This window comes from Rhincodon typus, chromosome 18 (assembly GCF_021869965.1).
Source record: "Rhincodon typus isolate 14 chromosome 18, sRhiTyp1.1, whole genome shotgun sequence".
Taxonomy (NCBI): domain Eukaryota; kingdom Metazoa; phylum Chordata; class Chondrichthyes; order Orectolobiformes; family Rhincodontidae; genus Rhincodon; species Rhincodon typus.
This window is the reverse complement of record NC_063349.1, coordinates 24,154,486-24,167,720: the sequence shown is the minus strand read 5'-3', so window position 1 is coordinate 24,167,720 and position 13,235 is coordinate 24,154,486. Positions and strand designations below refer to the sequence as shown.

At 38.4% G+C, this 13,235-nt stretch overlaps 1 protein-coding gene across 1 annotated transcript in view; it reads left to right on the top strand.

The window, feature by feature from the left end:
- The first annotated feature begins 9,547 nt into the window (after window positions 1-9,547).
- LOC125485379 (C-type lectin mannose-binding isoform-like) overlaps window positions 9,548-13,235 on the top strand; it is a 45,201-nt gene continuing 41,513 nt past the window's right edge. Inside the window, exon 1 of the mRNA XM_048607872.1 lies at window positions 9,548-9,661. Coding sequence (XP_048463829.1) covers window positions 9,548-9,661 — 114 coding nt within the window. The remainder of the gene's footprint in view (window positions 9,662-13,235) is intronic.

The following is a 13,235-nucleotide window of genomic DNA, read 5'->3' as shown; positions in this document are numbered from 1 at the left end:
CCTAGCCAGCAACATCCTCATCCCTTTAAAGCATAAATAAAGGATGTTCATCAGAGCATTATCTGATTGTCTAAAGACAATTTATCAATTTCAATGTTACCAAAAAATGGTTCCTATCCTTTGTAGGGAAAACAGGGAGATGTTTATTATAGCACAATTTCCAGACTAGACAGGCCTAGATCTATAAGGCAGTTACAAGATATCACAGCATATGACAATGATCCAGTATAAAGGAATCTGCCTCACTTTAGGCACTTTCTCTTCAGTATAACAATCAATATACTGTCTTCAAACAGTCAGCTAGGAAATGTGCAGAGTAATCAGTAAGCACAGAATGCAGACTGTGTGTAAGTCTGTGATATAGTAGCCATGTAAATATTTAGTGTTGTTAATAAACTCCGAGATATTTATCTCAACAAAAATTTTCAAATCTTTTTGTTGTATCCTGAATTAAAGATGAAAACCTTTGACGTTGTGTCTTCTTTTAGCAATGTTTAAGTTCCGTACAATAAAGAGTTAATTGTTTTCTGGTGGAATTGTCATTTTGGCCGTGAGTTTTTTCTACATAAAGTAGTTGAAATCCAACAACTGCTTCCTACACCGTACAAAAGAGTAGTGACAAAAGTTGTAAGTTAATATTTCACTCAGTTGAAATTTAGCTAGAAAGGACAAAAATATATGATGAGACAAAAGAAAATTAGTTAACATTTAATACAATATTCTAGAACATAGGATTTAGATTTAATTGTCACAGTTTTCAGAATTATGACTGTGATCAAAAGCAGCATAGTGTCATTCCTCATATAACTGAATATCTCAGAATCCTTTACTAACAAAAAGAAAGAGTAATTTATGCCAGGAACAAATTAGTGTAACTAACATGGGCATAACAAGATGAAATTCATTTTATAGGGGTTAAGCTAGTATATTGACAACTAACGCAATTAATTACAAATTTGTGGTATTGAAGTACAAAACCAGTTACATTGCATTTCTGACCTCTCCTGATTGAAATAATGAATTCATTATGTAATGTAATATACCAATTAAAGAGTGGTATGAAGCTGACTAATCTAATAAGTCACTGATAATATGAAATGTTTTGAATGGTGTCCTTGCCAAAATTTATACTTCAACCAACACATAAAATGGATTACCTGACTACTTATTTTATTGTTGTTTGTGGGACCTTGCTATGTATATATTAGCTATCACATTTTCTACATTGCAAAAGTGACCACATTTCAAAAGTAATTCATTGGCTGTAAGGCTCTTTGGGAAATTCTGGGGCATGGACAGCACTGTATAAATGCAAGCCTTGTTTTCCTTAAAAATTCTTCTTTCTTCACGTTTGTACAGAGCTGCAGCTGTTTTTTTTTCTGATACTATGAGGAAAAGTTGAGACTTGTTCATTTCTTGACTGAAAAAGATGTGTGGCCACAGACTGAGCAGCACAGTTATTAAACATGACTAAGAAATATTTATTTCAGCTTCTGGATTTCTGTGCCTCCTGTCTTCAAATTAAGGTAAGAAAGTTCTAGGATTTGTCTGTAGAATCTGAAGAACTGAATGGCACATAGCTAGTGGGCAATTGGCATTCAATGAAGCCGCTTCTGAGGAAGGGGTGTGCAGGCCATCAAGTTTCCATTTGTTACCTAGAATAAGGCACATGGTGACTAACGTTTCCCCTGTGTTCCAATTCAATGGCTCTGTCTTTTCTCCAATACACCCTATTTTGCTCTTTTCCACAAAGCTTTTGTTGCATTATTAAAATTATGGCAATATGCTTTATATTGAATTGGAACAGTCCAATGGTAAAAGACTGGTGCTGACAGAAATGTAACCGATTATTTTTACCTACATAATTATGCATACTTTTTCTCATTGGCTAGTTGAGGATGATCTCTACTCTTCTTTAACTGGTGCATGAAATAATTTGCATCTACTCAAGGTGGTAGATATTGCCCTCGGTTTCATCTTTTATCTGAAATGACATTTCTGACATCGCTGTATCCCCTCAGCATTGTACTGAAATGTCAGCCTGGATAAGGTGTTCAGACTCTCTAGTAAGCTTGAGATTCAATCTGCCGCTTCTAAATCAGAGCCACAAATGATAACATTGAGTTCAGAAGATAATTCAGGGAAGAATATTCCTGAACTTGGAGAAGTGCGTTTAAGTCAAATTAATTGCCTTGTGATATTAAATTTCTAATGAAAAGGTGTTTGGTGAAATCTTGAGTTTCCTGAGAGTGAAAAAGCAGGACAATAATGGGGAGAGATAGTAGGAACTGCCAATGCTGAAGAATCTGAGATAACAATGTGTAGAGCTGGATGAACACAGCAGCATCAGAGGAGCAGGAAAGCTGACGTTTTGGGTCTGGACCCTTCTACAGAAAATGGGGAGTGCTCATTGCAAAATACAAATAATGCACTTAAACATTTTAGTGTGCTTTGTGACACTTTATCAAGTGGTGGATGAACTTTGTGATGTTGAGGCTAAGATAAAGTGATAGGATAAGGAATTTTTATAGACCATTGCATCAATTTACATTCACCGCAAGAATGAATGCTCCCAAGCAACCATCATGTTGCTGAGCTCATTTATTTAAAATCAGTACATATTCTCACGTGACCTCAAATTCCTCCACTTTCTCTGTCTCTCAGAGATTAACATCTTTAAACTGACCTTAGCTGCCTTTCCTGCCTCAGCCCTCAACAATAATTCATCTACATGCTGGAACATATTTGTTTATACTGATCCCCTGAAACTCCATTAGCTCCTTGTGCTTTAAAGCCTCACGACCTTCTTCTTCAGTCACCCAGCTTGACCTTTCCCATTTAGTCTCCCTTTGCTGATTTCTCCTGTTTATCTCTTCAATCATACTTCTTCATTCAGCCACTACACTTTTCTCCTCTGGAATTCTTTACCCAGTCTTTCCACTACTTTCATCTCTACTTGCAGATTCCTTCTCACAATCATACTCCTCAACAATGCAAATGGTTGTCCCCTTCCCCTCCCCCTTTTCTGATGAAGGGTCTAGGCCCGAAACGTCAGCCTCTCTGCTCCTATGATGCTGCTTGGCCTGCTGTGTTCATCCAGCCCTGCACCTTGTTGTCTCAGATTCTCCAGCATCTGCAGTTCCTACTATCTCTGGTTGTCTATCCTCCCCACTTTTGTCACCTTTTGTTTGGTGTCCGCTGTATCCTTTCCCTACTTACTTTATAAAGACATCTTTTTGCACATGAAAAATGTTATATAAATGTAAGTTGTTGCTGTTCCTGTCTGTAAGCTCCTTATAAGCAGTTGTTTAGCTTTATGTACATCACCGTGAATGCTGTCATAACGAAGGTTATATATTTTTAGGTAACTTAAATTTGTGACTGCTTTAAAGCCAGTCATTGAATAGCTTTAATCTAAAAAACTAATTCTGTTCAGATGACTGTACCATGCTTTCTCTGTATTATTCATTGCAATGTTGAATCAAAACATACACCCTTGGATGGGAGAACTGCATTAACTTTTAATAAAAACACGTTGTTCATGATTTAATTCTTTAAATACATGATGGAAAATTACTTCGAATCTGGCCTCAGTTATAGATAATTCAAAGAAGCCAGAACAGCCAGTGAAAGGATATTTAATTGGCTGAATTTGTTTATTGAGTTCTCAGGAAGGGTCATCAGACCCGAAACGTTAACTCAGATTTCTCTTCACGCATGCTGCCAGACCTGCTGAGCTTTTCCAGCAATTTCTGTTTTTGTTTATTGAGTTATCAGAGAGGAGCTGACCAGTTGTAAACTGCAAGGAAAAAATAAGGTAGTGAGAAAATACGGTTGATAAAAAAACTTCAAACAAATAGTTATATTAAAGAAACTCCTAGAAATATTCAACCGCTTTGATAGCTGTTGTGGAGAAAGATGAAAGGTCATTGACTTGTAAAATCAACTTTGTCACTTTCTCTATAGATGCCAGTAAATTAGCTGAGTATTTCCAATGTTTCTACTTTGCTTCAGCTTTCCAACTTCCACATTATGCTGCTTTCATATTAACTATCAGATCACAAGCAACAAGGTCCTGAATTGACTGGTTTGGCATGTTTGGGAACACAGGGGGCAGCATGGTGGCTCAGTAGTTAGCACTGTTGCCTCACAGCACCAGGGACCCAGGTTCAATTCCAGCCTCAGGCAACTGTCTGCATGGAGTTTGCACATTCTCCCCATGTCTGTGTGGGGGTGCTCCAGTTTCCTCCCACAGTCCAAAGATGTGCAGGCTAGGTGGATTGGCCATGCTAAAATTGCCCATAGTGTTCTGGGATGTGTAGATTAGGTGGGTTATACAGGTACAGGTCTTGGGTTCAATGCTCCTAGGGTCAGTGTGGACTTGTTGGGCCAAAGGGCCTGTTTCCACACTGTAGGGATTCTATGATTCTATTTTTTGGACTTTTCAGTTCCTACATATTAATCAATGTTTAGCTGTAACTTGCTGAAACATTTATCAGTCTACAACATACTAAGGTTAGCGATGAATAAGTGAGCTTGTGGATTGTACAGCTAATGTGGGACCTTATGGTAGATCATGGCTGAGAATAGGTGCCATCTGTCAAGTTGAGAGGGAGTGTTGAGAAGTGGATGAGATACGACTTTTAAAATTAACCTGAAAATGTCAATTATAGTGTAAGCAGTACTATCTGAACATCCCCTCTCCACAGAAATGTTGGCAGAAGGTCAACAATGCACTCATCTAATTTTGGAAACAATGACCCGCTAAGGTTGGGGACTCTCTGAAAATTCACCAAGGTGACTGATGGAGGTGACCAAAGCTCTCAAATCCATCTGAGTTATGTCACAGCCAGGTAACAGAACAGAAAGAAGTACAATGACCTGATCTTTGTAAGTAGCGTAAACATTCTCAGAGGTTCATTTCAGAACTCAGGGTTTTATTAGTATTAATAAGCTAGATGGTCTCGATCATTCTGCAATTGTTCTTGTAAAAATAATTTTTGATACAAAAGAAATGACTTTTGAAATCTCCTGCTTGTAGCTACTCCTACCAGGAGATCTGTTTTCATGGCTTGCCAAGCTCCTGTGTCCTGCACCATCCTCATTTATCCATTGTAACTCATCTGGATCCACTCTGCAGCACCCATCATGTCTTAGTCCATTTCTTTTCAAATTGCAATCTGACTCTAATTAAACTTTCACCTTTACTCACATTGGACTCATTCATTGCTACAATACACGCTGATTCATTTTCTCATATTTTTCTCTTTTGTATCACTTTCTAATTTAGCACCTCAGTTAGATTAAGCCCTTCCTCTGTTTAAATCAAAGGAGTTCAACCTGTTTGTTTTTAATTTAACCCTTTAAACTCCTGTATCATTTTGGTGAATCTGTTCTGCACTCCTTGCATGGTCACTATGTTGTGGTACTATGAGGCTTGTTGTTATGTTATGGGATTAGTACAAATGAGACCTAGATTAATAAATAGAAAAGGAAAACTCAAATCTTATCATGGCATTTTAAGACTTTGAATTTAGTTCTAAAAAATTCTGAAAATACAAAGCTGATATCAGTAAAAGTTATCATCTGTCGGATGTTGTAAATTTCCAATTAGTTCACAAATTCCTTTAAGGGAATGAGACCTGCACTTTTTACCTAATCTGAACAATAAGTGAGTCCTTCCCCACACCAACATGGTTGACCCTTTGAAGTCACTAAGCAAACCATTACATTACATCACACTGGTGCCTATTATTATCTATTTTATAGTTTGTTTTTTTTATTTTTTAACACCTCTACCACTTTGCTAGATTTCCACTTTTCCTTGCATGTCTGTTAACCTTTACGTTTATCTTGATCCTGTGTCGTACTTCATAGCTAAGATAGTTACTTCACTGCTAAAGTGAACTATTGATTTTCAGGTGCATCTACTGGTTTTGTATTACATTGTATTCCTTGAATATGTTCCATTATTTGTAAATTCACCCATTAACAGTTCAGTCCAGTTGACTGCAGTAAATTTACTTCTTATCCCTTCTACATTTGCCTTACTTGTATTTAATAATTTGCTCTACTATCTCCATCTGAAACCTAATATCAAATTCAAGGGAAAAAGCTGGTGTTCATTCCTGAGGTCACAGAGAAGGTGTGCGACTTACTTACCCTGGTGCTGGACCTTACATCACTAGAAGAACTCAATTGCCATTATCTGCGAAAGTCACCACAATCCTCAATTTCTATGCTTACAAGACTTCTCGGGTAAAGGTAGGTGACATAGCAGCATGAGCTAGTTGATAGGCCACTGATATATCCAGCAGGTGAGCGATGTATTATTCACACAAACTGCATGGTCCATAACGCCTCAATGGGCATTGTACATTAACATGAGATGGCAATAAATCTTGACCAGGATTTCACAGGTGCAAGGAGCAGTCAACTGCATCCATCCATGCCTTTGTCAAGAACACAATCAACTTTCTGAACAGCAAAGTGGATTTAATGATATCAAGCACATCTTCATGCTGCCAACACATGCTATCCAACGAGCTGTAACAGAATAGTTGCTGTGCAGCTGAATGTCCAGGCCATACCTTTGTCTACCAGTTCATTCTCCTTTAGTCTTCTATTATCTTGCTTCTGTTTGGAGAAAGGCCATCAAATTAAAATGCTATCTCTGCTTCTATCTTCACAGGTACTGTCTGATGTGGCAAGTTTTTAGCATTTTCTGTTTTTATTTATCATTTTGTTTTCTTCTTGATCTTTAGGAAGCCAATATTGAGATCTATTTCGTTCCCTCAGCATAACTTTAACACGAATTGGTTGTGATAATGGAAATCACCATAAAATCAGCAAGAATTAACAATATAAAATTAGCTGCATATTCTGTCTGTATATTACTGCCCTTACATGTTACATTTTTATTTCAGAATATTTTGATGTTTTACCATCCACAGTTATACAATTGTTTAATCCCCCTAAAGTTCCATTAATTGTCAGATCACCTTTCCAGCTTTTTTCAAATACGTAATCATCTTCATATGGAGTTATGTAGCTGCTTAAAATCTTAAAAAAAAAGATGGGTTCTCCTAAATCCCAAACACACTTCAATCAACAGCAAAGAAATCCCCAGAAAACCCATACCCCTCTTGAAGTCATGTAGATTTTCCCTCACTCTTGCATCCAAGTCTATTTGCCAGATACGAAAAACTTCAGCAAAGACGTCCTCAAAATGATTGACTTCATCAGAATTAAAACTGAACTCAATAATTTGACATTGGAGAATATACAGTTCTTCATCCCTCCATTGTATAATAGAATTTTTAAAGTTGCTTTCAAAAGCAGTTTTCCAATGCTATTCTGACTAAAAGGATAAGATAAATAATAGTCATAACTGGAAAACTATCAAGAGAAATAGAAGGAGTAAGAAATTTGGAGCAGATTGCTTATTGAAGGTGAATCAAGAGAGTCAAAGGCTGCCTGCACATATTGGTGTATAGTTCCCGCTGAGATATCTGAAAGTGATTCTTGGGCCTTCAGTCTGCCATTCAAGTAGCCCTTGGAACGGACATTATACCACAGGGTTTGATAAGTGGCAACAGTAACAACATGTTACATTCCTTGCTGGCTGTGAGGATGTGTATAAAATGAAGTTGCATAGAAACTAAGATTATCCATTTCTTCAGTTGAACCCAGAGCTCTACCAGAGCATTTCCAACCTGCCACCTGGAACCCTCCAAAAATTCAGCAATAAGACTTTGTGTACTATTTACCTAACTAACCAGGAAAAATTGGTATGATTAAAATCTTTTCTAGTACCTGACCAGCTATAAAACTGCCAAACCCCTAAATCACACACTGACACCTACCCATCATAAACATCCCAAATCACCACAGGCACCTGACCACTCCAAAGGATACCTGATCCTACTCCTAGACACCTGGCTCCAGGTACAACTGCCAGCTGCCTCCAACTCCTGATCATCAAACCTGCACAGATACAAATTTACCCCCTATACCTTACCCCACAATGGACACTTGATTAACCTCAGTCTCTACCTCAGACACCAAACAGGACACCACCTGACCAATCCTACCCTCTGACACCTAACACCTACATTCCCTCACCCTTGTTCCTGTTGCCCTACATGCTTATCCATCTGCCTACCCATTCACTCACTCATCAATCAACCTGCACACCTTCCATCCTAGACTTCAGCCACCCACCTGCAACACTACCCCTCACTCATGTGGCACCCTAACTCCTGACCCATATATCTGCCACCCTACCCACTCACCTGGCATCGTAACATCTCACCCACTTGCCTAGCACCCTACTCCCTCACCTAGATGGACACCTGGCACTCTACCATTTCACACACTTTGTACTCTACCCCTTTACCTACATGTCATCCTTCCCCCTTACCTACCCAGCAGCTACTCTAACCCTCTCATTATGGAACTTACCTTCTCTTACCTTCTCAAAGTGGCTTTGGGACTTTTAAACACTTCACCTTTTGTAATAAGACAGCTATTACCATAAAAAGGAGATGTGGTTTCTTTGACAATTCTTTGATGCTACCTGCATGGCTTGCTGGTCTGTATTGGATGTCTATATAGAAAAGTTATGGAAAAGAAAGTGAGTAACTTTTGTCTGTTCTCCATCAGGAGTAGGATTTCCAAACCTAGTTCAGATGATTCAAACCGTTAATGTTTTATTTAAGAAACGTTTTACTGTGGCTTCATCTTGTCACAAGGCTGCATTGATCACATCACATTTCATCACTACATGTGATCATTCTTTTTATGCATTCAAATTAATTCATAGAATCATAGAGATGTACAGCACGGAAACAGACCCTTCAGTCTAACTCGTCCATGCCGACCAGACATCCTAAGTAAATCTTGTACCATTTGCCAGCATTTGGCTCATATCCCTCTAAACCCTTCTTATTTATATACCCATCCAGATGCCTTTTAAATGTTGTAATTGTACAGCATCCACCACTTCCTCTGGAACTTCATTCCATACAAACACCACCCTCTGCATGAAAAAGTTGCCCCTTAGGTACCTTTTAAATCTTTTCCCTCTTACCTTAAACCTATGCCCTCTAGTGTTGGACTGCCCCACCTCAAGGAAAATACCTTGTCAATTTATCCTGTCTATGCCCCTCATGATTTTATAAACCTTTATAAGGTCACCCCTCAGCCTCTGACTCTCCAGGGAAAATAGCCCCAGCCTATTCAGCCTGAATTAATGGAATGAAGATTGGGCAATCCTGCAGTCCACCCACAATGCTAGCTTTAACAGGTGGCACGTTGAAAAGCAACTTTTCTTTCCCCAAAGAAATATAATTTATCTTTATATTTTTCAGAAACTTGGATGCAAATCTTTACTTATACTGCTTTATTGAAAGTTAACAATGATCTCTTTGATTGCAGATATTGTCTTAATCTGTTACACTCTGTCAAAGAAAGGCACAGAAATGTTAAAAAAGAACATTTGAAAACTTTATATTATCTACCATTTACTTTCTGATGCCACACCCAAATGCGGGTGCAGAAGCGTATTAAAGAAACAAAGAGGGATTATGAGAACAAACTGGTGGCCAATATAAAGATGAATCCTGAAGTCTTCTGTAAGCACTTCAATAGTAAAATTGTGGTAAAAAGTCAAGTAGGGACAATTAAAGACCAAGCATAATATTTAAAACATGGAGGCAAGAGGCATGGCTGAAGTGTTAAAGCTAAGAAGGGATTTGGTGGAGATATAAAAGGGGTCTGGATTGAGTAGATAGTGACTCATAAAAGGATCAAGAATGTGAAGACATAGATTTAAAATGATTTTCAAATTTTGCAAATGTGATGTGAAAATAGCTTTTTACAATGATTTGGTCTGGAATGAAATGCCTATGGTGGAGATGGGTTTAAAAGAGGCATTCAAGAGGGTATAGGATGATTATTTGAATAGAAACAATGTGCAAAGTAATGGAGAAAAGGTAGGCAAATGGCACTAAGTTACAACACTCATTGGAGTGGAGACACATTGGATTGAAGGGCCTCTTTCTGCTCCATAACAGTTTGTGACTCTGTGAAATAGTAGAACTTGAAAATGACACACTGCTCTAGTTAATCTTGTATACCTGAAAATGGAACTGTAGTCGGGTATATATGTTTAATCAATGATGGTGAAAATAAGACAAAAGGAGATGAAGAGAAGCATATTCCCCAGCTGGTATCTGACAATGCTGCAGGAGAGTTTGTGAATGAAGGTCTTTCATAGCTTAGCACTCTGTAACACAGCAACAAACAGAGAAAATGCTGAAGAAACTCAGCAGATCTGGCAGCATCTGTGGTATCTCATTTATGACTAGGTTAAATACATTAATATCTGAAGTGATTGGAACCAGGTGGACTTCATTCACTTTGAGGTCCTTGATTGGGATCCTTAACCTGGGCTAATCAGGACAACCCTGGCTGACCAATATAACCAGCAGATTTAGAATCTCCTCCGTTCAGGGAATTGACTCCGAACTGGTTTGCCACAGCCGGTGTACTGTGCACAGGCAAATAAAGGGTGACTTGGTGATGGAATACTGGCCTCTGTGCAGTTATTTAAATATCAAATCAATTTCATGCAATTGATTCATACACAGTGATTATTTATAACATAATGTTATTGTATGGCACACATTAGTTGTCATTGAAATATTTTATTGTGTCTTATTACCTCTAATAATAACCTTCACAACTTTTATTCCCAGCTTGAGCACATAGAATTAGGAAAGATCCCAGCCCCCTGAACCCGATTTTTAAAAATGATTGCCCGCAATTTGATTTCCAGTTTAGTGGTGCAGATAGCTAAGAGAATCAGGCTCAGCAACCTGGGAAGACGCTAAGACCATTCCTCCTGTCCTCAATTCCCCACTATATCAACCTATGCCCTAAACCCACCCCATGGCACCCCCTCAAATCTTTCTCAAATCATACACAATACACTGATAACTGACCTGCTCTTAACTGGTATAATCTCCACATGCCCTGGTTCCAGACACCAGACACTCTGCAATCCCAATTCTCTAGAGCCAGCTGGCTAGTTAAATTCCCAGCTGCCTCTGGGAAACATGCATCTATGACCCACCTTCCAAAGCTGCCCTTCAGAAATGAGAGAGGACAGCTTTGGCGACAGAACTTGCTATTCTGGACAAATTTCAGCACTTATACCACTGTGCTGTTCCCTGTCCTGGCAAATATTGGAGCCAATATCTTATTTTATTTAGTGAGGTGAACACCACAGACAAAGCACTAAGAAAGCTGCTATTAGCTCAGACGGAATTTAACAAGTTGGGCATGTTTTATATGAATAATGTTTAATTGGAATAAAATGGCTCATACCTTGCAGATGGTTAAACAGTAGTAAATACTTTAATTTACAAATTCTGGTATGTCCTATCTTAGAATGCCGTTGTGTTGTGCTATGCAACCATGTAATCATAAATCACCGAAGGAAATAATTTGGCCCATCATGTCCATGCCACGTCTGAGAGTATTATCTAATTGTTTCCAAAAACTCTTGGTCTTTCCTTTTGGTTTTAGAAGTATTTCCAATTCAAGTTTATATTGAAAGTCTTTTGAAAGTCAATCTTGAATCTGCTTTAACCAATCTTTCAGTATTCCAGATCATAATACCTCACTAATTAAATAAATTTGCTCTAAGTCATTTCAGCATGAAGGTATTCAATGAGCCCAAGACATAATAAAGTCCACCTTTGCAAGCTCAATGTTTTGTTTAAATTCAATCATGGGTTGTGGACATCACTGGCTGGGCCAGCATTTATTGCCCATTTGAAGTTGACTTTGATAAAGTGGTAATGAGCTGCCTTCTTGAATTGCTGCAGTCTATTATTCCGTTTTGGGACTTCTTAGCAACTGGCTGGCTTGCTAGGCCATTTCAGAGGACAGTTAAGGGTTAATCACATTGCTATGGGTCTGGAGTCACATGTAGGCCAAACCCGGTAAAGATTATAGCTTTCCTTCTCTAAAGGACAGTGGTGAACCAGATGAAACTCTCCTGACAATCAACAATGGTGTCATGGTCACGATTAGACTTTTAATTCCAGACATTTATTGAATTCAAATTTACCATGTAGTGGGATTAATACCCCACTTTGCATTATTAATCCAGCAACAATACCATTAGACCACCTTCTTTCTTAACTGAATCATTTAAATTTGATGAGTTGTAGGGCATTAATTACTATTTGAAGAGTTCATTACAAAATATTACATTACATGTGTGATGCAAAAAACTGGCAGTTTTAGTAACTATATCTGATGAATAGAATAAAATTGAAGTGAAGACAGAAGAAACAATAATGGTTAGATGCCACTAAGCTTTTACTTTAATATGCTGTACACTGTATGAGGATATAGAGATTTAAAAAAACAATGAAAAGGAAAGAAAAAATTCCCCAAGGGTAGATTACAAAATGAGTTAGAATACCCACAATTTTTAAAGTGCGATATGAAATCACAGAATATATAAATAAAAGGATTGTGCCATTTTTTCAGATTTCTTCAAAGAATACTATTTAAGATTTAACCAGGAGCCACCAATACTTCAAGTTTCATGTTCAGTGACCCTTCTTTAGAATACAAGATTATGAATTTACCCTGCAGTTCAATTCAATCTGAGCTCACTTCCCTTTGGAAGTAGCTGCAATCCCAGCAGTGGTCATTGCTCTCATGGAGCTGGTGGGACAAAAGAGCTACCAGCTATTTGATTGGCCAATAGCTCTCTAATAGGGGTGGAAGGCTCACCTCAAGCCAGTTAAATGGCAGTGGGTCAAGTGGCTAAGCTGGACCAGGCTCACCTCTGACCTCGATGACAGGAGGGTATGACTGCCCGTCTGTGTCGGATCCAGGCTGTGGTTTAGAAAGCGCACTGGTACCACCCAGTGTTTGTGATCTGAAACTGCAATCCAGAAACTCTTCATTTTTCCAGCTATTAAGAGATTTTAGCTACAGGAGCTGCTTCATATTCTACTGTATCACTGATTTATTATTGTAATGGTTACAGGCTAATGAACCAAAACTCCTGCTCAACTTCTAGAAAAGACACACATCTGTATGAACACGGTTTCAGAGATAGTAGGAACTGCAGATGCTGGAGAATCTGAGTTAACAAGGTGCAGAGCTGGATGAACACAGCAGGCCAAGCAGCATCAGAGGAGCAGGAA